This window comes from Capra hircus, chromosome 26 (genome assembly GCF_001704415.2).
Source record: "Capra hircus breed San Clemente chromosome 26, ASM170441v1, whole genome shotgun sequence".
NCBI lineage: Eukaryota > Metazoa > Chordata > Mammalia > Artiodactyla > Bovidae > Capra > Capra hircus.
In genome coordinates this window covers 35,991,045-36,013,907 of record NC_030833.1, presented here as the reverse complement: position 1 = coordinate 36,013,907, position 22,863 = coordinate 35,991,045, and the positions used below count along the sequence as shown (strand labels likewise).

The 22,863-nt window shown below is 42.0% G+C and overlaps 1 protein-coding gene across 2 annotated transcripts in view; it reads left to right on the top strand.

Annotated features, from left to right (window-relative positions):
- Positions 1-22,863, top strand: part of PLCE1 (phospholipase C epsilon 1) — a 376,851-nt gene that overhangs the window by 112,746 nt on the left and 241,242 nt on the right. Inside the window, exon 1 of one of the 2 annotated variants that reach the window (XM_018041370.1) lies at positions 15,232-15,375. The exons of the other annotated variant lie outside the window; for it this stretch is intronic. Coding sequence (XP_017896859.1) covers positions 15,325-15,375 — 51 coding nt within the window. The 5' untranslated portion in view covers positions 15,232-15,324. Of the gene's footprint in view, positions 1-15,231; positions 15,376-22,863 lie in introns of those variants that run through there. 2 annotated transcript variants of the gene reach the window in all.

Sequence of the window (22,863 nt, the reverse complement as noted above, 5' to 3'; positions counted from 1 at the left end):
TGGAGAAGGAAATGGCAACTTACTCCATTATTCTTGCCTCGAGAATCCCATGGACAGGGGAGCCTGGCCAGCTATAGTCCATGGGGTTGCGAGTGTCGGACATGATTTAGCGATTAAACCACCACGACCACAGAGCTTGTCCTTTTACCTCTGCCCTGAGTGCACGTGTCCTCAGTCATATCCAGTTCTTTGAACCCCATGGACTGTAGCCCACCAAACTCCTCTGTCCATGGAATTCTCCAGGCAAAACTACTAGAGTGGGTTGGCATTGCCTTCTCCAGGGGATCTTCCTAACCCAGGGATTAAACTCACATCTCCTGCATTGGCAAGCATGTTCTTTATCACTGAACCACTTGGGAAGCCTCTGTGCTAAGCTGCCTCTATGGGAGCTCTGGAGAGCCTGATAAAAAGGCCAAATAGATAGAAGGGGTCAGAGATATTCTTATTAGAGTGTGTGTTCAGTAAAAAGGTAATGAAAATAACGTTAAGTATTTTCTTGAGAGAGCTCTCAGTCCAGAGTGAAGACAGATGCTATAAAGCTGCACAGTGGTTGATTTAATCAATAACTTGATCTTTTGCATCCAGTTAAGCTTATATGACTGTTAGGTGATTTCTAAGAGCTGCAAGACTTGCATTGCAGTAGGAGTTCAGAGGATAAAGGTCTTTATTAGGGCTGGAAGGGGGCAGTGTGAATGGTTTGAGAGTGGCGCTGCCTTTTCTGAATTGTGCATTGTTGTCTTTTTTCCTACCAGTAGGTGGAAATAGAACTGAATCTTTCAGCTGAGTCCTAGCAGGATTCCTTTCATTTCTGCCTCAAAAGAACAACAACCCAAAAAGGCCCTCAGGAGAAGTTTGAAGCATGCAGTTAGAAGATTGCTCTTCTGCAGTTGGACTGGAATATTTCCAGTCTGATGGTCAGATAATGGTTTTATCCTCTTACAAGGCCAAGGTGCTCGAAGGAGGCGCTGGCAACCCTGGCTCTCCTGTGAAGCTTGCTGGACACCCACTTTGAGTGGGTGTTGTTTTTTTTTTTTCCTTTCCCGACTACATGTCCTTTTCTAAGACTTTTATCTCCAGTTTTAAAACCTTTGTACTTACTGTGAAATTGTGTATGATGGTATTTTTTTCCGGAACTACATTTCTGAAATCAAAATTTATCCAAATTAAAGCAGTCCATAGTGGATAAAGTAGGTGAGGAAAGTCTCCCTTGCCCTCCCTACCTTCACCTGCATTCACCAACAGATACATGTATCTCCATTTAAATAAAAGGGGGATCATGTAACATGTGTTACACTGCATCTTACTCTTGCCACGTATTGATGTTTTGGGGTTGCCCGCATTGGAGAAGGAAATGGCAACCCACTCCAGTGTTCTTGCCTGGAGAATCTCAGGGACGGGGGAGCCTGGCGGGCTGCCATCTATGGGGTCGCACAGAGTCGGACACAACTGAAGTGACTTAGCAGCAGCAGCAGCAGTATATGTGACTGTCTCTAGAACGGTTCTCCCCTGGGGCCAATTTTGCCCCCCAGCAGACACCTGGCAATGACTGGAAGCATCTTTGGTTGTCAGAACTGGGGTGGATAGTGGTGCTACTGGCATCTAATGGGTAGAGGACAGGGAAGCTGCTAGACATCTCCAGTGCACAGGACAAGCCCCCACTACAGAGAATAATCTGGTCCCAAAGTCAGTAGTGCTGAGGTTGAGAAACCCTTTTCCAGGAACCTCATTCTTTGTAATGGGTACATAGTATTCACAGTCTCGAGTTCTGTCCTGTATTAATCCATCTTCCTACTAGCAGTCTTTTTTTTTTTTTTTTTTTGAGGTAGAGTTGATATACAACAACATTGTATAAGTTTCAAGGGGACAACATAGTGGTTCACAATTTTTAAGTTATACTCCATTTACAGTTATAAAATATTGGCTGTATTCCCTGTGTTGTATAATAAATCTTTGTAGCTTATCTATTTTACACATAGTAGTTTGTACCTCATATTCCCCTGCCCCTACCTTGCCCCTCCCCACGTCCCTCTTTCCACTGGCAGCCACTAGTTTGTTCTCTGTGAGTCCATTTCTTTTTTGTCACATTCAATAGTTTGTTTTATTTTTTTAGATTCCACACAAAAGTGGTAACATACAGTTTTTGTCTTTCTCTGACTTATTTCACTAAGCATAATATTCTCCAGGTTCCATCCATATGGCTGCAAATGAAGCAAGATTTCTTTCATCTTTATGGCTGCGTGGTATTCCATTGTATATATAACACATCTCTATCCATTCACCTGTTGAAGGACACTTAGGTTGCTTCCATACCTACTAGGAATCATTTAAAGCTGTGTCTAACCCTTTGCTATTAAAAGCAATGTTGCAACAGTCATTGTTTGACATATTTATGCACTGTGAGATTTTATTTCTATCAGATAAGGACAAAGAAGTAAAATGTCTGAATATAGGGACTTTATTTTAAAAGTAAAAGACCTATAGACTGAAAGTATTTTGTTTTAATTACACAGCAAGTTTATTTGATGGCAAAACCTAATATGAACTGACATGAGGGCTAGTTACAATCTTTATTCTGTATACTGTATTTAAACAATTTGTAATTATGGAATGCTGCCTTAGTCTCTGCTGGGGATGTTACATGATATATGGCATAAGTACCTCTTTCATTTTTTAAAATTTTTATTTAAACTTAAAAATTTTTTTACTGAAATATAGTTGATTTATAATGTTGTATTAGTTTCAAGTATATAGCAAACACTGGAGTGTGTTGCCATGCCCTCCTCCAGGGTATCTTTCCAACCCAGGACTCAAACCCGCATCTCTGATGTCTCCTGCATTGGCAGGTGGGTTCTTTAACACTATTGCCACCAGGGAAGCCCATCAAGTGTATACATATATGTATACATATGTGTATATATATGTGTATATATGTGTGTATATATATACTTTTTTTACATTGTCTTCCATTATAGGTTATTATAAGACATCATTGGTTTTTTTAATCTGAAAAAAATTGACTCTCAACGCTCTTTGATGCTGCAGTGATGCACCACATTTAGTTCCTATAATATTCTTGTGCTGCAACAACCGACAGCAATGACTGATGATTTTGTATTCTGCATCTAAACTGGCCCCCCCAAAAGTGATTTTGGTTCTATAAAGAAAAGCTATATGTGTTCAGTTTATAATTCTTGCCAGTGTCTCATGGTTTTCCATGCAAATTAACTTATCAGAAAACATCAAGCAAGACCCTGAGAAGTACTTGTTGCCTTGATAGTTATGAATCTCATAGAAAATATTAGCAACAATTGAATGCTTACTGTGCTTCATGACTAATCAACATTACCAAGTCGGACTTTTACAATAATACCACAAAGAGGTGGGCTTTTTAGCTTCCTTTATACTTAAAGGAGAATCCCATGAACAGAGTAGCCTGGTGGGCTACAGCCTGTGGGGTTGCAAAGAGTCGGACATGACTGAGCGACCTAACACGCACTTAAGGGAACAGGTTTCAGGAGTTGAGATCTTGGGTAAAGTAACTTATCTGGGGAGAAGCAGAACCCAAGCTTGCAGGGCAATGTGCTATATCCTTTGCCATTGTTATTCCAGTTCACTTTCCCTCATGAGGACAGGGTTTTAATAGTTTTACATCCATGGTCATTAAAATTTTTTTGAGAAAAAGTTAGTCGCAAGTTGCTTTTTCTCTCAAGGGGCTGCACTTGGATTTGAGGGCAAATAGGCAAATATTGCTCAAGTCAAGTGAATATTTTCATCACAATGTTAAGAGAAAGTCATTGGAACAAATCTGAGGTCACACGCTCTCCCACCAATGAACTCTAGTGCTGAGCGTTGTTTGAAATGAGAAAATGTTAATGTCCTCCCTGGAGCCTGTATTTGATATAATATTAGGGGAAAGCTTTCAGTTATATTTATTTCTTTTGGTGTAATCCCAAAGAGATGTCAGTTTCCATTATGAAAATTGCAGGTGTAAAAAATATTATCTACTGTTTGCTACAGCAGAGCCAGGCCAAGAACCCTTTGGAGAAATTTGTGCCCCAAGCCAACTGGAATTTCTGATGCCTAAATTTTTTGTGTGTGACCAGCCTAGGCTGAAGTGGTGTCCAAGAAGGATGCTCCTAGGTTAGCTTTTTTAGCTGCCATTGACATAATCCACTTTGCTACCTCCTGGCTCTGAGAGTTCCTCCAAAACTTAGAATGCAAGGAGCCTTCCCACTCCTCAGCAGATTCCCATTTCTTAATGTTTTTTTTTTTTTTCCCCACTGTGTCCTCTTTAGCTCAATCTCCTGTTTTATTAAAGTTTCAAGTTTATCATTGATTTTACTTCAATGAAAGGGAATAATCTGACCTGCACAGTTTTTATTGTTGCTTTTAAATGTCTTTAGCTTTTTACTCATGGTCTCTCACCCTGGGTGAATTCTTTGTGGTTCCTTGGACTTTGAGGAAGACATAGGTACATTCCTCTTGACCATGACGGCAGTGCCCTTCCTCACAAGCACAGAACCTTTCATGGAGGTTTCTGTAGATTATATACTAATACCTCACAGGCCTGGGCTCCTTTCTGCCTCAGGGCCTTTGCACATGCTGGTTCCTCTGCCTGGGGCATGCTCTTCTACCTACTACATCTTGGGACCCGGTGGTTGATTTCAGTTCATATCCTCAGGGAAGCCTTCCCCGAAACACACCCGTTCCCCTGCGCATATCAGCCATTGGTTTATTTCAGAAATCTGTCTCTACCACTGGACATGGTCTTGGGCCAGAGACCACATATTTCAGTGCGGTAAGTATTTGTGCAGGGAGTGGACAAACGAGGGCCGTACTTATCCTGGATTTCAAGAGAAATAGCTCCTCTGCTTTTAAACTTTATTTCTGGACCGGTGCTTTTCCTAAATGTACATCTTTTTTCACATCACTCATCTGCCTTTTCACTGTGCTGATCTACTGGCCTTCACACTGGGCCTCTGCAGGGCATCCTGGTTCCCACTCTGGGCCCAGCCAGCCCTCTCAAAAGCTGACTTAAATAGATGCTTTTATTTTCTGTTCTTCCTTCTCAATATCAATAAGGTTGTCTTAGATATGGTTTATTTGCTTGTGTTTATTTGCATTTCAAGCACACAGAAAAGCACAGAGAGGCTGATGGCAAAAGGCCATGTACCCATTGCCCAGTGTTGCAAATGTCAGCATTTGTAGTGTTTGCCTCCATGTTTTTTAAGAGAAGCAAAATGTTACAGAGACCATTATAGACCCTATTCCCCACCCTCTCCTCCTTCCTCAGAGGCAACACTGTGTGCACAGCTGTCAGTCCAGTCATCTGAAAATCTGTAAGTGAACTAGATCAGACAACTTGACATTTTGGCTAGCCTTATGAATGGTAAATATGATCTTACTCTTGTGTTCATTAATATTTCCCTGATTACGGGTAAGGTTGAACATTTTTCGTATTTACTGCTGCTGCTGCTGCTAAGTCACTTCAGTCGTGTCCGACTCTGAGCAACCCCACAGATGGCAGCCCACCAGGCTCCCCCATCCCTGGGATTCTCCAGGCAAGAATACTGGAGTGGGTTGCCATTTCCTTCTCCAATGCATGAAACTGAAAAGTGAAGTTGCTCAGTCGTGTCCAACTCTTAGTGACCTCATGGACTGCAGCCCACCAGGCTCCTCTGTCCAAGGGATTTTCCAGGAAAGAGTGCCAGAGTGGGGACAACTTGACATTTTGGCTAGCCTTATGAATGGTAAATATGATCTTACTCTTGTGTTCATTAATATTTCCCTGATTATGGGTAAGGTTGAACATTTTTCATATTTACTAGCTGTATCTAAGAACAGTTTGTAGTTTCTTCCATTTATCTGTTTGGTTGTTTTATCTTTTTCCTGTTGGTTTGTAAGTTTTCTTGGGTAGTTAGATTATTCCTTTGCCAATTATTATATATGTTACACTTACCTTCTTCTAGCCCATAACTTGTCTTTTATCTTTGTTTACATTATCATGCATTTTATAGAAATTTTAGATTTTAATATGATTCAACTAACATTTCCTGTATGTTTTCTACTTTTTTAAAATTAAGAAGCCATTTTCTAGTCTGTGATTGTAAAGGCATTCTCCTCAAAATGTTTTTAATGCTTTGCTTCTCACAATTGGAGCTTTCGTTCATCTGGATTTTACTGTTGTTGTAATTAGATAGAAATGTAATTTATTTATTTTTAACAAGCCTTCACATGCAGTTGGGTATACTTCTTCTGGGAGGGGGGAGAAGGGAAGATTTATTACTTGTAGCAAGTAAGGAGAACACTGGGGAATCTTTCCTAAAATAGTGTCTCTTATAATGGCACATTTCTTCCTTTGCCATTTTTATTCTTCTTATTTTCTTTTCTTGTCTCATTACACTGCCTAGTACTTCTAGTCCATTATTAAAGGGATGTGTCATTGGCCCTATGCTAAATCTCATTTAATTTGACTATACAAGTAGTCATTAATGTAGGTGTTATCTCATCTGTGTAGATGAAGGAATTCGAGCGGACAAGTAACCTTTCCAGAATCACACAGCTAGTAAGTAAATAATAGAGTCAGAGTTGAGACCTAGGTTTGAGCAACTACAAAGTTGAACTACTTATACTACCTTTTGCTCACAAATGACTTAGGAAAAAGATAGTCCCTTTTACCTTCCCTGCTCTTGCCCTGAACCTCTATGTCCAATGAGGAAAGAACATTTTATTGAAGTGATGCCAGAAAAGCACTTCTCATGTGTCTGAACAAAACCAATAGACTTTGTTTAGTTTAGACCTGCCAAAAGCATATTAAAGAACCGTATATGTATGAAACAGTTCTTATTCCAGATGGTATAAACATTCACTCAGGTAATAAAATCACATCTTGGTGGAACTTCAGAAATGAGAAGTAGATCTACATGGTAAGTTAACATTTTCAGGAATATTGTCAAGTAACTCAAGTTTCCTTCCTCCCTTCCTTCCTAGCTTCCATCCATGAAAGATCTGAGGCAACTTAGAAAGATCTACCCAAAACAAGGTAAAATTAAAAGATAAGGAAATCAGAGCCAAGAGAAGATAGATATAGAAAAATAAAAATGAATTCTAGCCTTAGTGTTATTTGCTGGAGTGTGGCCACAACACAGCCCAAAGCTTCCTAGCAACTGAAATAAAGAAAACCTATCCAGCTACACAATTCACAGGGGGCATGGGATCAAAATAGAATCATTGCTAAAGGGATACACAGTTTTTCCTAATTCAGAGAGAGAGGAGCTTCTGTCATGACCTTCATTTAGGGGCCCTGTGTGGTGTTGTGAGCAGTGCTTACCAGCATCTTCTTGGTAATGAGAAAGTACGCCTCACTTGGACCTGGTTCCCATACTTGACCCTGAGCCTTGGGGCTCAGGGACTATATTTATTTTACTCTACATTACATAACAGAGTCCAGACCCTGCCTGTTATATAGTAGGTGCTCATAAAATACTTTTTCATTGAGTGAATATTATTTGTTCAGTTCAGTTCAGTCGCTCAGTCGTGTCTAACTCTTTGTGACCCCATGGACGGCAGCATGCGAGGCCTCCCTGTCCATTGCCAACTCCCAGAGTTTACTCAAACTCATGTCCATTGAATCAGTGATGTCATCCAACCATCTCATCCTCTGTCATCCCCTTCTCCTCCAGCCTTCAATCTTTCCCAGCATCGGGGTCTTTTCCAGTGAGTCAGCTCTTCGCATCAGGTAGCCAAAGTATTAGAGTTTCAGCTGCAGCATCAGTCCTTCCAATGAATATTCAGGATTGATTTCCTTTAGGATAGACTGGTTGGATCTCCTTGCAGGCCAAGGGACTCCAAGAGTCTTCTCCAACACCACAGTTCAAAAGCATCAATTTTTTGGCACTCAGCCTTCCTTATGGTCCAACTCTAACATTCATACATAACTACTGGAAAAAACATAGCTTTGGCTAGACAGACCTTTGTGGGCAAAATAATGTCTCTGCTTTTTAATATGCTGTCTAGGTTGGTCATAGCTATTCTTCCAAGGAGCAAGCGTTTTTTAATTTCATGGATGCAGTCACCATCGGCAGTGATTTTGGAGCCCAAGAAAATAAACTCTCAGTGTTTCCATTGTTTCCCCATCTATTTGCCATGAAGTGATGGGACCAGATGCCATGATCTTAGTTTATTGAATGTTGAGTTTTAAGACAACTTTTTCACTCTCCTCTTTCACTTTCATCAAGAGGCTCTTTAGTTCTTCTTTGCTTTCTGCCATAAGGGTGGTGTCATCTGCATATCTGAGGTTATTGATTTTTCTCCTAGCAGTCTTGATTCCAGCTTGTGCTTCATCCAGTCCAGCATTTTGCATGATGTACTCTGCATATAAGTTAAATAAGCTGGGTGACAATATACAGCCTTGACATACTCCTTTCTCAATTTGGAACCAGTCTGTTGTTCCATGTCCGCTTCTAAATATTGCTTCTTAACCTGCATACATATTTCTTAGGAGGCAGGTTGGGTGGTCTGATATTCCCATCACTTTAAGAATTTTCCACAGTTTGTTGTGATCCATACAGTCAAAGGCTTTGGCATAGTCAATAAAGCAGAAATAGATGTTTTCCTGGAACTCTCTTGCTTTTTTGACAGTGGATGTTGGCAGTTTGATCTCTGGCTCCTCTGCCTTTTCTAAATCCAGCTTGAACATCTGGAAGTTCATGGTTCATGTACTGTTGAAGCCTGGCTTGGAGAATTTTGCAGCATTACTTTGCTAGTGTGTGAGATGAGTGCAATCGTGTGGTAGTTTGAGCATTCTTTGGCATTGCCTTTCTTTGGGATTGGAATGAAAACTAGAATATTATTTGTAATATCAATAAACGCAAATAGCTCAATACAAAAATCAGTTGTATTTCTTTACACTAGCAATGAACAATTCCAATGAATGAAGTTAAGAAGAACTTGATGTTCTTAAAGAGAAATTAAGAACAATTCCACTTACAGTATCATCCAAAAGAATAAAATACTTAGAAATAAATTTAACAAAAGAGGTGCAAGACTTAGACACTGAAAACTTCAGAAAATCACTGAAAAGCCAAGGGCAAAATGTTGGAGAAAATTTATAAAAAGCAATTTTATGAGAAGTAAAAATATTTATATTTTAGGTATGTAGCTTTCTGATGATTTGATTTGATCAGAGACTATAATTTAAATTTTTAAGAGGAATAGGTGAGCCGAACATACTTTTGGTGATTCTTCATGATTACTTTTTGCATCCAAGCTCCTAGTAAGAAGGAATAGCAGAGAACTGGAGTTTACTTCTTGTTCAAGATCTGAAAGTAAATGCGATATATTGTCAATAAAAGATGCTGGTAAGAACTTTGGTATCATTTAATTGCTGAGTCATGTCTGACTTTTTGTGACCCCATGGACTGTAGCCTGCTAGCCTCCTCTGTCCCTGGGATTTCCTAGGCAAGAATACTGGAGTCTGTTGCCATTCCCTCCTCCAGGGGATCTTCCCAACCCAGGGATCGAACCCATGTGTCCTGAACTGGCAGGCAGATTCTTTACCACCAAGCCATCAGGGAAGCCCACTAAGAACATAGATGAACTCATAATACATATATGGTACCATAATTGTTTTGTAAATTGGAAAAGTTTGTATTAGGTAAAATGAAATCAGGATGTACAAAGAAAGTGGGAAACTGCCTCAAATGTTTAGCATCTAATTTATACTGAGGACATTCATATTACTAATTTCAATTAGTAATCTGTGTGTATATGTGTATATATATATATATATATATGTATGTCTTAAAACACATGTCTTCTGTCATTAGTAATTATCACTGAGCCCATAATGTGTACCTGGCACTTTTGTAAACAACTTTCTTGACATTATCTCATGTGATGCCCATGACTCTATAAAGGAGACTCCAATGTAATGTCTCCTGTTATAGGAGGGGAAACGAAGATCTAGAGAGGTTAGGCCACTTGCCTCGGTCGCACAAAAGCATGTGACAGTCCTGGTAACCACACCATAACCTGTGCCCCTAGCCACCCTGCCATATTGCCCCCCTTATTTCTCGCTCAGTGATAGCAAACACCAGTTTCCTGAGGTTGGCTGGAAGTGAATGTCCACTTCAGCTATAGCCTGTGGATGCACCCTGGGGATCTTGTTTTGCTGTTGTCCTCAGGATGCTACAATTAAAGAATTGTCCTGATTTTAAGACCGTCTTTCCGGAGAGTCTCTTGGAATTTTAGGATACCAACTACAGTTTATATGACATTTGCCAAGTTTGGGGCTCAGAAATTTCATTGCACATTGTAAAGTAATTATACTCCAATAAAAAAGTAAAAATAAAAGAAAAAAGAAATTTCATTGCTCAAACGGAGGCCTGGACGTAAACATGATTGCCAAACTTTGTTCCTGCCTCACAAAGATTCTCGTCCTGTAAAAGTAACAGAGTTTATAGATAAGACCTTGGGCTCTAGTCAACATGATCAGTTCATGTTCTGTTTCAACAGTAGAACCTTCCACATGGTGTTGCTGAAAGTAAGGCTGTCACTTAGGGCACTTAGCACATCGTGGGGCACTTAGAAAGCTTTTAAGAATGGTAGCTGCGAAAACACACAGCCTTTTAAGAGGACTTTGGTGTGACGAGTGCATCTTAGCAACCAGCAGATCCAGCCTGCCGTTAGAGCCGAGAACAGCTCTGGACTGCAGGCTCCTAAGGCCACCTGGAAACTGGCCAGCCCGGACTTTGAAAATTTAAACATTTTCAAATTTATTTTTAACCAAACTTAAAGAAAAGGGATTCCCACAGTGTGAAGGAGGCTGCTGCAGCTTTGCCGTTTCCCACAGGGAAAGGGACCCAGGGAGACTTTGTTTCGTTGGTGGAAGAAATGAAGGGGAGGGCGAGAGTTCGAGGTCAGGAAGAAGCCGTGGACTGGGAGCTTGAATCTGTGTTCTCAGCCAGCTGTCCCTGGAGCGCCTCAGCTGCTCTTTCTATGATAAAAGCAGGGGGCTGGACTGCAGGCCCTTCCAGTGTTGACATTCTGTGAAACCACAAATGCCTCTTTGGAACTACAATTTAGTGGGAGCCCTCAGCTTTTATGGTGGGCCCTTATAAGTTGGGGCCCTTGGAAAGATGTCTTTGTGTCGTTCACTCGGTTCCGGGGAAGGCATTGTCCTTTTGTTACCCAGTGCCCTATATCCCCGCTTGTAAATTCCTCTGGAAATTTGGAGCCAGAAAAAAGGTTGTCTCTCGGCTCAAACTCTTACATTTTTTTCTGATTGGATGACATCTGCGATACCCCCTCCGTGTGTGTCCCTTATTGTTTGGTTTGCCAAGATGCTCAGAGCTAAAGGCAGTGGTTAGCAACAGCGGCTTCCCTCAGACAACTCAGGCCTCTGAATCCTTCTTAGAACTGAGTTGTTTAATTTTATTTACTTTAAAAAACACACCAAATCCTTTTGTGGCATCAAACAGGGCATAAAACATTAGTGTAGGGTGACACAGGAAATAGATGCTTTAGAAGTACATGGCGACTTTCCCCAGCTCCAGCTGCATCCATCAGCTGCTTCCTTCCCCACTCCCAGCAAGTCGGGAACAACGACAGCAACTGACACGTAATAGGAAAGAAAAAAGATGAAAAAAGTGAGCCACTGAAAGATTAGATATCCAGGCGAGGTCTTGCCATCCCTTTCCTTCACTAGTGATGGATAGTCAGGCCAAAGGGTCACATTAGACCCAAAGAATCCCTCTGGCCCTGAGAGTTCCAGTGGCCTAGAGGCCTTGGCTTGTTTATGTGGATAATTAGAAAGCCAATTACAGACAACAGAATGGGAGAATTGAAGACTGGGGAAACCTCTCTCATTTCCAACTTCCCTGAGGTCTATTCCAAACTCCAATTCGTTTTGTTTATTTGATGAACTCCATGGAGTCTCAGAGATGTCAACCCACTTTTTGGAGTGTGTATGGAGTTGGGCTGTGGTTGGGGAACGGTTCCTTGGATGTTCCAGTTTCCCCCAGACTTAGATCTGGTAGGAGGCCAGCATGGCTGTTGGACACAGAGGTTCACTGCCTCCCCTAATGGGGCAGTGGATGCCTTCCCCGGCGCTGCCAGACTTCCAGAGTGGGCACTCAGTCAGGCCATGTGGCCACAGGCCCTGAGCAGGTCCCGCAGCGTGGCTTCTTTAGTACCTGCTTCTCACTCCTCTTCACACTGAATGCAGGGAAGGCTATGGGTAGGGACAGGGTGGGAAACTGGGGCTTCCTTGGTGACTCAGCTGGTAAAGAATCTGCCTGCAAATCTGGTGACTGGGGTTTGATCCCCGGGTTGGGAAGATCCCCTGGAGTAGGAAATGGCAACCCCACTCCCGTATTCTTGCCTGGAGAATCCCATGGACAAAGGAGCCTGGAGGAATACAGTCCATGCGGTTGCAAGAGTTGAGTGACTAAATCACCACAGTCAGAGCCAGGCTCACTATCCAGGACCTGGCATGGTAGACAGACTAGGTGAGAACAGTCTTAGTTTGGCCATTGAGCTCAGTTTGGGAATGTGTCCACAGTCAGTATGTGGATGTCTAAGTGTGACCAAATAATAAGACAGTTTTTAGAAATAAATAATCCAGACTTTGTACATTCAAATGTATCTCTCGTTGAGTCAGTCAACAAACTTGGTTGCACCTCCCCCTGTACCAAGTGCTCTGTCAGATGCCGGGACACTGCACAGGCAAGCTCTTCTGGGCTGCTGGTGGGGATCAAGCGATTCTGCAGGCCACGCCTCTGCTGTGGTCACGTTCTCTGCTCCGGAAGCCTTGTCTTCTGGAACCACTTTGGGCAGCTCTGCCTTTAATCTGGAGATGGTATCATTGCTCAAAACATTTTTGGAACTCCCCTTTAGGAACTGCCTTCCGAGCTAGTTGAGGCCACACAGGAAAATCCATCTCACTATTTTATAGCCACACCTAGCTTGTGACCAAAAATGGTATTACCCAGCTTGATGACCCACTTATTCCCCAGACTTGGCTCTGATTGACTTGCCTGTGAGCCAAAATTGCATCCACCCTCTAAGGGTGGATATTTACCACCACTGAACATATTAGCAGTAATCTGGGTAATTTTGAAATAACATCTCACTTGCCCCAAACTCCTGTGGTCCTGTGCCTCAGTTGTAATACTTAGCCCAGTCACCCTTGCGGTGGAAAAACCTTCTTCTGCCTCTATTTCCCCCATCAGGCTGGGAGCCTTCGGAGGACAGGACCATATGTCTATAACCTCTGCAGTGTCCAGCATGAGTTTTGATGTTCAAAAATGTTTATTTATTAAAATGCATCATACAAGTTCTGACGGAAGTTTTCCAAAAAAGTGTTCCAGAATTGCTGCAAGTGATAAAGAGTGTTGTTGGATCAATACATGGAATAGATAGGCTCTGGGATCTATCAGGCCTGATTCCAATCCCTACTTGTCCCCTTTACCAGCAGTGTGGCTGGCCCTACACAAATTCATTCCCTCTGACCCTCTATTTCTGCAGCTGTGGAATGGAGATAATGATACTGCCTTCTAGGGGCTTATATCAGGACAAGTGAGAATGTTCATGTAACGCTGTAAGCATAATGCCTCTTGTGTAGCGCACTAATTCAATCAATGAGAGTGGGTCTTTTGCTATTATTATTGTTGCTGTATCATTGTTGTGTTGGAGTGAATTCTCATTTGGATGCATAAATTCTGATTTTTTAAAAAAATAATATCTCACCTAGCACCCCCATCCTTTAAAATCATATGTCATAGAGACTTCATGCTGAAATGTAGTTGCTAGAACCCAACTAAGTCCAAGCTCCTCATTTTTCAGAGCTCAGAAAGGGAAGTGGGTTGACTGAGGTCACACTGGTTCATGGCAGAACTGGATCAGGCCAGAGATGCTTTTATGTGACACTTGATTCTTACCGCTACATTTGGAGGTTTTCCACCTTCCTTCCAAGGGTCTGGCAAGCGGGCTAGGAGCTCTGGGGCCTGGCATTCTTGGGCGGCAGCAGCCAAGGATTTGGCTTATGCCTTTGGGGAACTGCAAACACATGCTTGCCATGCTTTTGTGTAGTAACACTTTGTCACTTCACAGAGCACAGAGCATGCTTGTGATGGTGTGGTTGTGTAGCTGGTGAAGCCGGCAGGAGCAGCGGGCTGGTGGTCAAGGAGCACACCACAGACCTGGTGCCATCCCTTAGGTACCAGGTTTGAGCTTCAGCTTCTTCATCTGCAGAATAGGAACGGTAATAGTATCTGCCACATAGTGTTGTTGTGAGGGTTCAATGAGGTTTGCATGTAATGTGCCTAGCACAGTGTGTGGCACATGATAATTACTTTTAAATTTTCACATTATGATCGGTTAAACACATCCAAAATGAAACAGTCTACCTCTGGCATCCCCACCAGTCACAAGCCAATCTCTGATCGGTCTTGAAACCTTACCTGGGCTCTCTCACAAGTGGGCTCTATTGACAAGCCACTTCCCCTCCCTTTTCCCCTTTCCATCCAGCATCGTGCCTCTCAAACCTTCCCATCCCAGCCTGATCAGGGAAGACCATCAGATGCCCAAGTAACCGATAGCAGTTGTCTGTCAGGAATAGTGTTGGGAAGCCCTGGGCTTTCTTATTCATCAAAAGTCATGAGACTTCCCTGGAGGTCCAGTGGTTAGCTTCCAACGCAAGAGGCTCAGGTTCAATCCCTGGCCGAGGAACTAAGAGCCCATGTGCCCACTGTGGCCAAAAAAATAACTTTAAAAAAATTATGGAAAAACAATGGACTTCTGGCTTAAATAAACAGTACTTTTCTTGGACGATGCCTTTCCTTTGAAGGCATTTGCACTTGGGAGAGGCTCTGGTCTCCTGCAGCATGGCTGGCTTCCACATCCCTGGGTTGATGCCTTCCACTGTTGCCGCCTTGATACCAGGTTCTTTGCACACGAATGCACTGGATTCTGTCTGCTCCTTTTTTTTTTTTTTTCAACTAAAGCTTTAAGTAACTGAAAAGTTCTGAATTTCTGTTTGGAAAGCATGCTCATTCTCAGTAAGACCAGAACAATCCAAATAATCCTAAATTTACAGAGACTAGATTCATAAAACCCCAGAGTAATTTTTTTTTTCCCCATTTAGAAAAATCGTATTTCATAGCAGTTCTTACAATGCCCTGACTCTGGATGGGGGCCCTCCCTTGATTCTAGATATTACATCATTTCATTTCGGCTAATGTAAACATTCATCACCCCGCATGTAACAGGATTTTTTGTACAGTTTGAGATTGGGCTTCACTCGGTGGATCGTTGCAATGATTCATGGTTTCAGAAGGAAGTGCAGCAGGAAGAAGCTTTGCGGGAATGGAAGAGGTGAGGCAGCTCCATGTGAGATTCTGCAAAAGGATTAAGATTTGGCACCGGGCTTGGTTTCTGTGCAGCCTCTTAGGCAGAGAGCCTCAGGAGAGGGAAGCAGGCTGTCAGCTGGGGCTTTGCACGCTCTCAGTCTGCCTTGAGGGTTGCTTGGTTCTTCCCTCTCTCTGCAGTGCCCAGTTTTACCTTATTAAAGGATGGATGTGGATGCTGAAGCCTTAAAGAAGACCAGGTAAGGGCTCCTGTTGTCCAGGAAGTCCCCTGACGTTCTTAATGCATGAAATCTGGGGACTGTTCCTTTTCTCACACCGATGTGCAGTGTTAGCCAAAACACAATTCCTCTGAGACATTTCACAAAGAGGATCAGGGAAGTTTCTTCCCTAGTTAAAGGCGTTTCTAAAATGTTTTAACCCAAAATACTGAACAGTTAGAGATGCAAATTTCTCTTCCTTTGAAGGCATAGCTTTAAGATGATTGCTGTGCATTTTAATCTACAAGATTTTGAAAGGAATCCTGGGGGTGTATTAGATATTTGTTTTCCTTCCTTTTATAATGGCCTGTGGTGTGTTAATGTCTGTATCAACATCTAGTTTAATGAAAACTTCTGATTCAGGATAGTCTTCAGAGTGCTAGCTTTTGAATAAGTTGATCTTCCTTTTGCAGATTTGATTTTCTTTTTAATCTTTTGGCTTTTGTGAATACGATTGTGGTAAGGAATAGGCTTAGTATAACTAATTTTAAAGTATACTTAAGAGTTCAGTTCAGTCATGTTTGATAGCATCCCTGGTTGAAATGAGCTACATGTTTTTTAATGCTTTAAATATACCTTATTGAAAATGTTTTTCCGTGTCAGTGTCCATAGTTCATCTGTGTGGTTAAGCTATTTATTCACCAACATTGAGAACATGTTGGACCTTTGATAAGATTAGTTCAAGAAATAACCGAAAGAGTAGTTTCCTGCTCAGCACCAATTCAATTCCAAATTCTGTTCCTTTTCTTTAAAAAAAAAAAAATCTGGGGTTAAAAATAACCCAGAATAAAACTTGAAAACTGTTTTGTTTCTCTGTATTTGGCTAACTTCATTGCAAAGTACTGTGTTTAAGGAATTCAAGCTATGAAGACTACTCTTGAAATGGCTCACATAACTCTATCTCTGAATTTCTACAACCCCTTTCAAGAGCATATGATGTTTTATGAGTATTATTGGGACTCAAGTTTTCAATTAAGTTTTTATGCTTTCTACACCCTTTGTGGATGGATGAAAATAACATGAGAACTCATGTCAATTTCCTGACACAAGCTCACTTTTCTTGCGTCCAAAGTAGTGTAGAGTTGTCAAAGTGAGAAGAGGGGGCATTTGACACTCCTCTTTACCATGAGAGTGTGGGCGTCTTCGTAGGAGTGAATGCCTGGTGCTTGTTGTGGCAGAAAGATAGACACAGGAACTGTTTTTTAAAATTATTTATTTATTTTTTATTGCGGTATAGTTGATTTATAATGTTGTGTTCGTTTCAGGTGTACAGTAAAGTGATTTACTTATATACACTCTTTTTCAAATTATTTTTCCACGTGCGTTGTTACAAAATATTGCCGATAGGAACTCTTGGGCTCTATGATTTATTGAAAATAAAATGTTTTTGTTCAATGTGGAGGACTCTGACCCTGTAGCAGGGAGGTCTCTATACACAACTGTTTCTGCCATTTTTGCTTGAGGAGCCCTTTTAGTTCACGCAGTCCCTGTTTCTTCCTTTGGGAGACAGACTGGCAGGAGAATCTCTAGCATTTTGTATTGCTTTAACCAAACACTGCATCGACTGTGTTTCTCTTAGTGGGATGGCTAATAATAAAGCAGGTTGATGGCTCAATTTGAGAAGGTGTGAGAGCAGCTGTAATCTTTAGGAAAAAAAGAATCATGCCAAGGATTAAACACGCAAACTCTTTAATTGTTTTGTGTTCATTCTCTTCTGGTTATTAGAGAATCTAGGCATGCTATTGTTACAAATACTTTTCATAATTGAGTTAATAAAAAATCATGCTGTATAGTTGGAAATGGTTAACCCTGATGTTGTCCCGACTTGACTTATGGTCATATTGCTATCTTCTTAAGGGATAACTTTAGTCCTCTAATAGTTTTAGAAATATTAAACAAAATATATTTTGTTATATTTTTGTCAAGAAACAAAATATAATTTTGTCAATGTATTACTTTATCATCATTCTACCTTCTTCCTTCTTATCTGTCATGTAGAATAGAGGGGAAATTGTCCAGGTAAACAGTTGGGGAATAATTACTAGGAACCTCCTAGGAGGTTGCCATGAATTGTCCTTTCCATCCCGGTGTGCTGTTGATAAAAGTTCCATTTATTTGTGTGTGTTTTTTAAAAATTTTTGTTGAAATAGTAAGACATTCTCATGAAAAAATGTAAGCAATACCAAAAAAATAATAAAAAGTCTCCTCCGTGGACCCCAGACTCCCATTCCTCCTCTAGGCAATGTCGAGAATTCTTTAAATCAGCCAACAGTGCTTTCAAGCCTTGTTTCTCAAAACACCTGCAGTGTTGCTGCCAGATAAAACACATTTTCCTGGGCTCCACCCCAGAGATGCTGGATCTAGGAGACTGGAGTTGGGCCCCTAAATGTGCATTTCTAGCAGTTTCCCAGGGGATGTTGCCACCTGCCAAGACAACACTTTGATGTGTGCTGGCTACAAGTGAAGGTCTTCTTCTTCTGTGTCCATTTTTCACTTTCTCTTTTCTAGTTTTCAGAATGGTTGCAGTTGCAATGAATAGCCACACTATCCCTTTGGGAGAGAACCATGCTGGCAGATAAAATCACATACCTGTAATCAGCATTGGGGTAGAGAGAAGGGTAGTGATAGTGGCAGATAGTCTGTGTGAATGGCTGCATTGTGTGAAGGGCATTGCTTTATGGGTGGGCTGCTGTGAGTTCCAGGCTCGATTACGGCATACAACAATCATCAGTTAAAGTGAGCACAGCAGCCTCCACCAAAAATCTCTTTATTGGTTGTGATTTTGAAAACATTTACTGCAATCACACACACACACACACACACACACACACATCCTCGAAAAATGACCCATCTCTGCCCCCACTCATCTCTGCTTCCCTACGAGTATTGCCACATCTGCCTGTCCTCTGGCATGTGCTGCAGGTGGCCCTGCTTGACACAAAAGAATCCAGGTCACACTTTGGTGTTGGGCAGAGTGTTGCCCATGACACCAGCCTGGGTTATAAACAGGTTTGTTCTCATTGATGTATTGGCTCAAGCCATTTTACTGGGGACCTTTTGTGGCACACACTTCTAGGCTCTGAGATACAGCAGTGGGCTGGACAGACAGTCCCTGCCTTTTTGAGGCTTTAGATAATGTAGAGATTCTTGGGGAAGGAGGTGAGTAACCCAGGATGGGGATGGAGAAGGGGAGAAAGGGAAGACTATGACATGTAGGTGCTTAGTGATAACTGGGTGTACAGATGGAGCCCTTCCAGTTCATGTTCAGTTGGCTTAGATGGTTTCTTGGTGTAGGTCATAGTTTAGGAGGACCAGGAGATACCCTGGGGGAAATATAGTTCTTGCCCTCAAGGAGTTTGCTGTTCAAGGTGATACAACTCTAACAGTCCAGCATGGTACATTGATAAAGAGCTTTCCCATACATGGGGACCCACCCCCCATAGACAGTGTTATATGGTTAGATAATAAAATATAAGCAGTTGTTTTTTTGCGCCCACTTCTGCCATTTCTCAAAGGAGCTATTGCTATAAGAAGAACAAAAAGGTAAAACACCTACTGTGTTTTATTTCATGTTCATTTCACACCCTGACTTGCTTGGCCACTGGGTGCCAGCTGAATTCAAAGTGCTGAGACATCGAATACGAATAACTTCCTTATGCTCACCTGCAACATGAAGATGTACAGAGAAGCGTCAGGTGTGTGTGTGTGTGTGTGCTGGAGAGGGTAGGGGTTTTACCAGAAACTATGTCTGTTCAGTGATTTCTCCATTGGGGTCAGTCTAGCTTAGGGATCCAGTGGGGTCTGCAGATCACACCCATGAAGAAAGAACTGTGGCAACCACTGCGGGCTTAGGCAGGTGCAGGACACAGGGAAGCCTTGGGGCATTCCAGAACTATTTAGCAATGGTTGGCAAACGGAGTCATGGTCCCCTGGCACAAATCGAATGAAGACCATCTGGTGAAAATGATGAAACAGAGATAGGAAATCAGTTTGCTGGAAGCTGTCCTGTGCGTGCCCTGTGAGTTACATGCCAAACTCTCCTTTTTGGTGCCAGCACCATAACTTGAAAGCATACCACAGCCAGGTTCTAAAGTCTAATTTGGGAAGCTGAGAAGGAAGCTGAAGATCAGAAACTTTTGCAATCACTGCTGAGCCATAATCATAGATAGATAGATAAATAGACAGATAGACAGATAGCTGTAGTACAGACCATCCATGAAACAGGTGGATTTTGAGGGTCCTAATAAGAGCAGAATGCAGGGCTGTTGAATTTCTTAGAAACCAAAGGCTCTCATGAGACATCTGGCAAAGAAGGGTAGGAAACTAGGGTCATGAAACAGATTTTCAGAGCAGTGGAGAAATCCAAGGAGCCTTAGCATAAAAATGCCATCAGGAAATGCCTAGTGGGTAGAAATAGCCAACAGTTAATGAAAATATGGCAGTAGAAAGGAGTTATGGGCCACCTGACAAGGATAATGAGATTGAGCTGGAGGCTGGAGTAGGACTGGCCGAGCTAAAAAAATTGGGCCAATTAGTAATAATGAGGGTGTTTACTTGCTTGTAGATTGGCAAAATACCTCTCTGGGATGAATTAGGACAAATGATTATTTCCTTTACTAATGATTTTACAGAAGAAAAGGAAGACAAGCACCGTAGAAGGTGCAGGAAGCATCTGTGTGTGAACACTGTGATTCAATGATCCTAATAAGTTTAAGATTAAGGGTCTGGTGCAAGGATAGAAAACCAAGATAATGTAAATGTAAAAGGAGAAATGAGAAAAATGTGAATAGTGATTATGAAAAAATATCATAAACCTCAAGAATCTTGCCAACTAATTTTTAAAAAACATTGCTAACACCTATGGGGAAGCATAAAGTATGACAAGATTCATAAAACCATTTAGTAGGTTGGGTTGAGAAGAACTAGCTTCCTTTTCTTACCTTTGACTAAGAATAAGAATAAACATTTGCTAAACACTTATTCTGTGCCAGGCATCAGGCAAAACTCTCCACGTACCTTCCTGCATTTGACTCATAGCCCTCCTTGTGTATGCTAGGTTGCTTCGGTCGTGTCTCTCTGTGACACTATGGACTGCAGCCCGCCAGGCTCCTCTATCTATCCATGGGATTCTCTAGGCAAGAATACTAGAGTAGGTTGCCACTTCCTTCTCCAGGGAATCTTTCTGACCCAGGGATCAAACCTGTGTCTCTTATGTCTCCTGCATTGGCAGGTGAGTTCTTTACCACCAGCAGCATCTGGGAAACTGCCCCCGCCCCCCAGTAGCCCTAGTGTTAGTTGTTCAGTCGTGTCCGACTCTTTGCAATCCCATATAATCTCTATTTACAGATGCAGCTCAAAGAGGATTGCTCAAGGCAAGACATATCCCTAAGAAATAGATATCTTCAGGAAAAATAGGAAGTTAGTTGAAAGAACAGAGAAATCCACCTGGGAAGCCCATGAAGAAGATCCATGTATAATTTAAGGGGCATCCGTAAGAAACAGACATTAAAGCAAAAATAAGAAAGCCTTTTAAAGTAACTGGAGTGAAAGAGCCAGCCAGAGAACCGGTAGAACCTTTGTAGATTACCGGAAAACTCCTTCGGATGTGTGAAAGAGGGCCAGCAGGCATAATAAATTATTTGCCTTGATCTTTTCAGAAAAAATATATCAAAGTGAATAACACTCTTAAATCATCTTTAGAAGCAGAGGTACTAGATCAAGTAGTGGTGGATGCACAGAATGTTCTAGACCAGTTGACAAACTGGATGTGGATAAATAACCGAGACAACTCGGCATTCATCCAAGAGTTCTAAAGGAATTCAAAGGTGAAATTATGGGGCTGATGGTTAAAGCAACCAATCTTTAGCTTCAAAAACCCAGCAATTCCCTAAGCCTTTGTTGTCTGGAAAAGATGCCTGGCTTTACTACTTCATTTGAAAATTAATTATCATAGATATAAGTAAAATATGAAATATGATAAATAAGGAAATAAAGACAGCAGCAATTTTTGAATTCCCAAACCCTGATGTCACAGTCCTGAAAGATTTGTGAATGTTTCATTCTTGAAATTGCCGTAATTACCCAGCCCCTTACGATCATGTAAAATAAGCTTATAATTATTCATGTGAACTCAGGAGCTAAAGCAGAAAGAAACAAATGGGCAGTGACTCAGGGTTTCGAGAAAGTATTCATCATACAGTTCTGCTTCGTTTAAGGGGGAGAAGATTCCTGCAGCCTCGGAAATGGACGCTCACTGTCCATTAATTAAATAGAAGGCATTCGCAGGATTTGGAAACTAATCAGCTTTTGAGCCCCTAACTGCACAGTCCAGCTGCCCGATTTGCCTGGTGGTCTGGCCTTGCGCCCAGCTGGCTCAGGCCTTCTCCCCTTTCTCGCTGTCTTGACTTTGTCTAGCTGTGCTCGCTGAGAAGTTCGGATGCCCTGTTCTTTGCTGTGCTACAGTTTTCTAGTCTATGTGCTAAGTTGCTTCTGTCATGTCCGACTCTGCAACCCTGTGGACTGTAGCCTGCTAGGCTCCTCTGTCCATGGGATTCTCCAGGCAAGAATACTGAAATGGGTTGCCATTTCCTACTCCAGGGGATGTTCCTGACCCAGGGATCAAACCTACGTCTCTTGCATCTCCTGCTTTGGTAGGCAAGTTCTTTACCACTAGCACCACCTGGGAACCCTCTCTAGTGTATAGAGCAGGAGTAAAATGGGCCTGGTGCGGGGAGGGGCCTGGCCAGAGTCAAAACATAGTCAGAAGTTGTACTAGGTTAGAAGTTGTACTAGGTGAGACCTGTACAGGGAGTTGATCAGGGTCAAAGCAAGCAGCAGTAAACAAGAGATGGAAGCTGAGGTGGAAAGTCGTACAGTCATTTAACGGGTCGTTTTTGAGTACGATGTGTCAGGCATTGTACTGAGGATTTGAATGAGACAACCACTGTGAGAAAGATTATCAAGTAAACAGTCACACTAAAGCAGAGCGGGGTCTCTCAACTTTGGCACGGGTGACGTTTGGGGCTGGACAGTTCTTTGTTGGGAGGACAGTCCTGTGCATTGCAGGATGCTTAGCAGCATTAGATGGCAGAAGCATCCAGTCACACGCACAGAATGGTTTGCAGATACTGCCTCATGTCCTCTGGGAGGTGGAACCATCTCTGCTGAGGATCTCTGCAGTAATGTAGGATAAGGAAGAACAGTGATCTCAGGAGCTCCTGCTCAGTCCCCTTCACCCA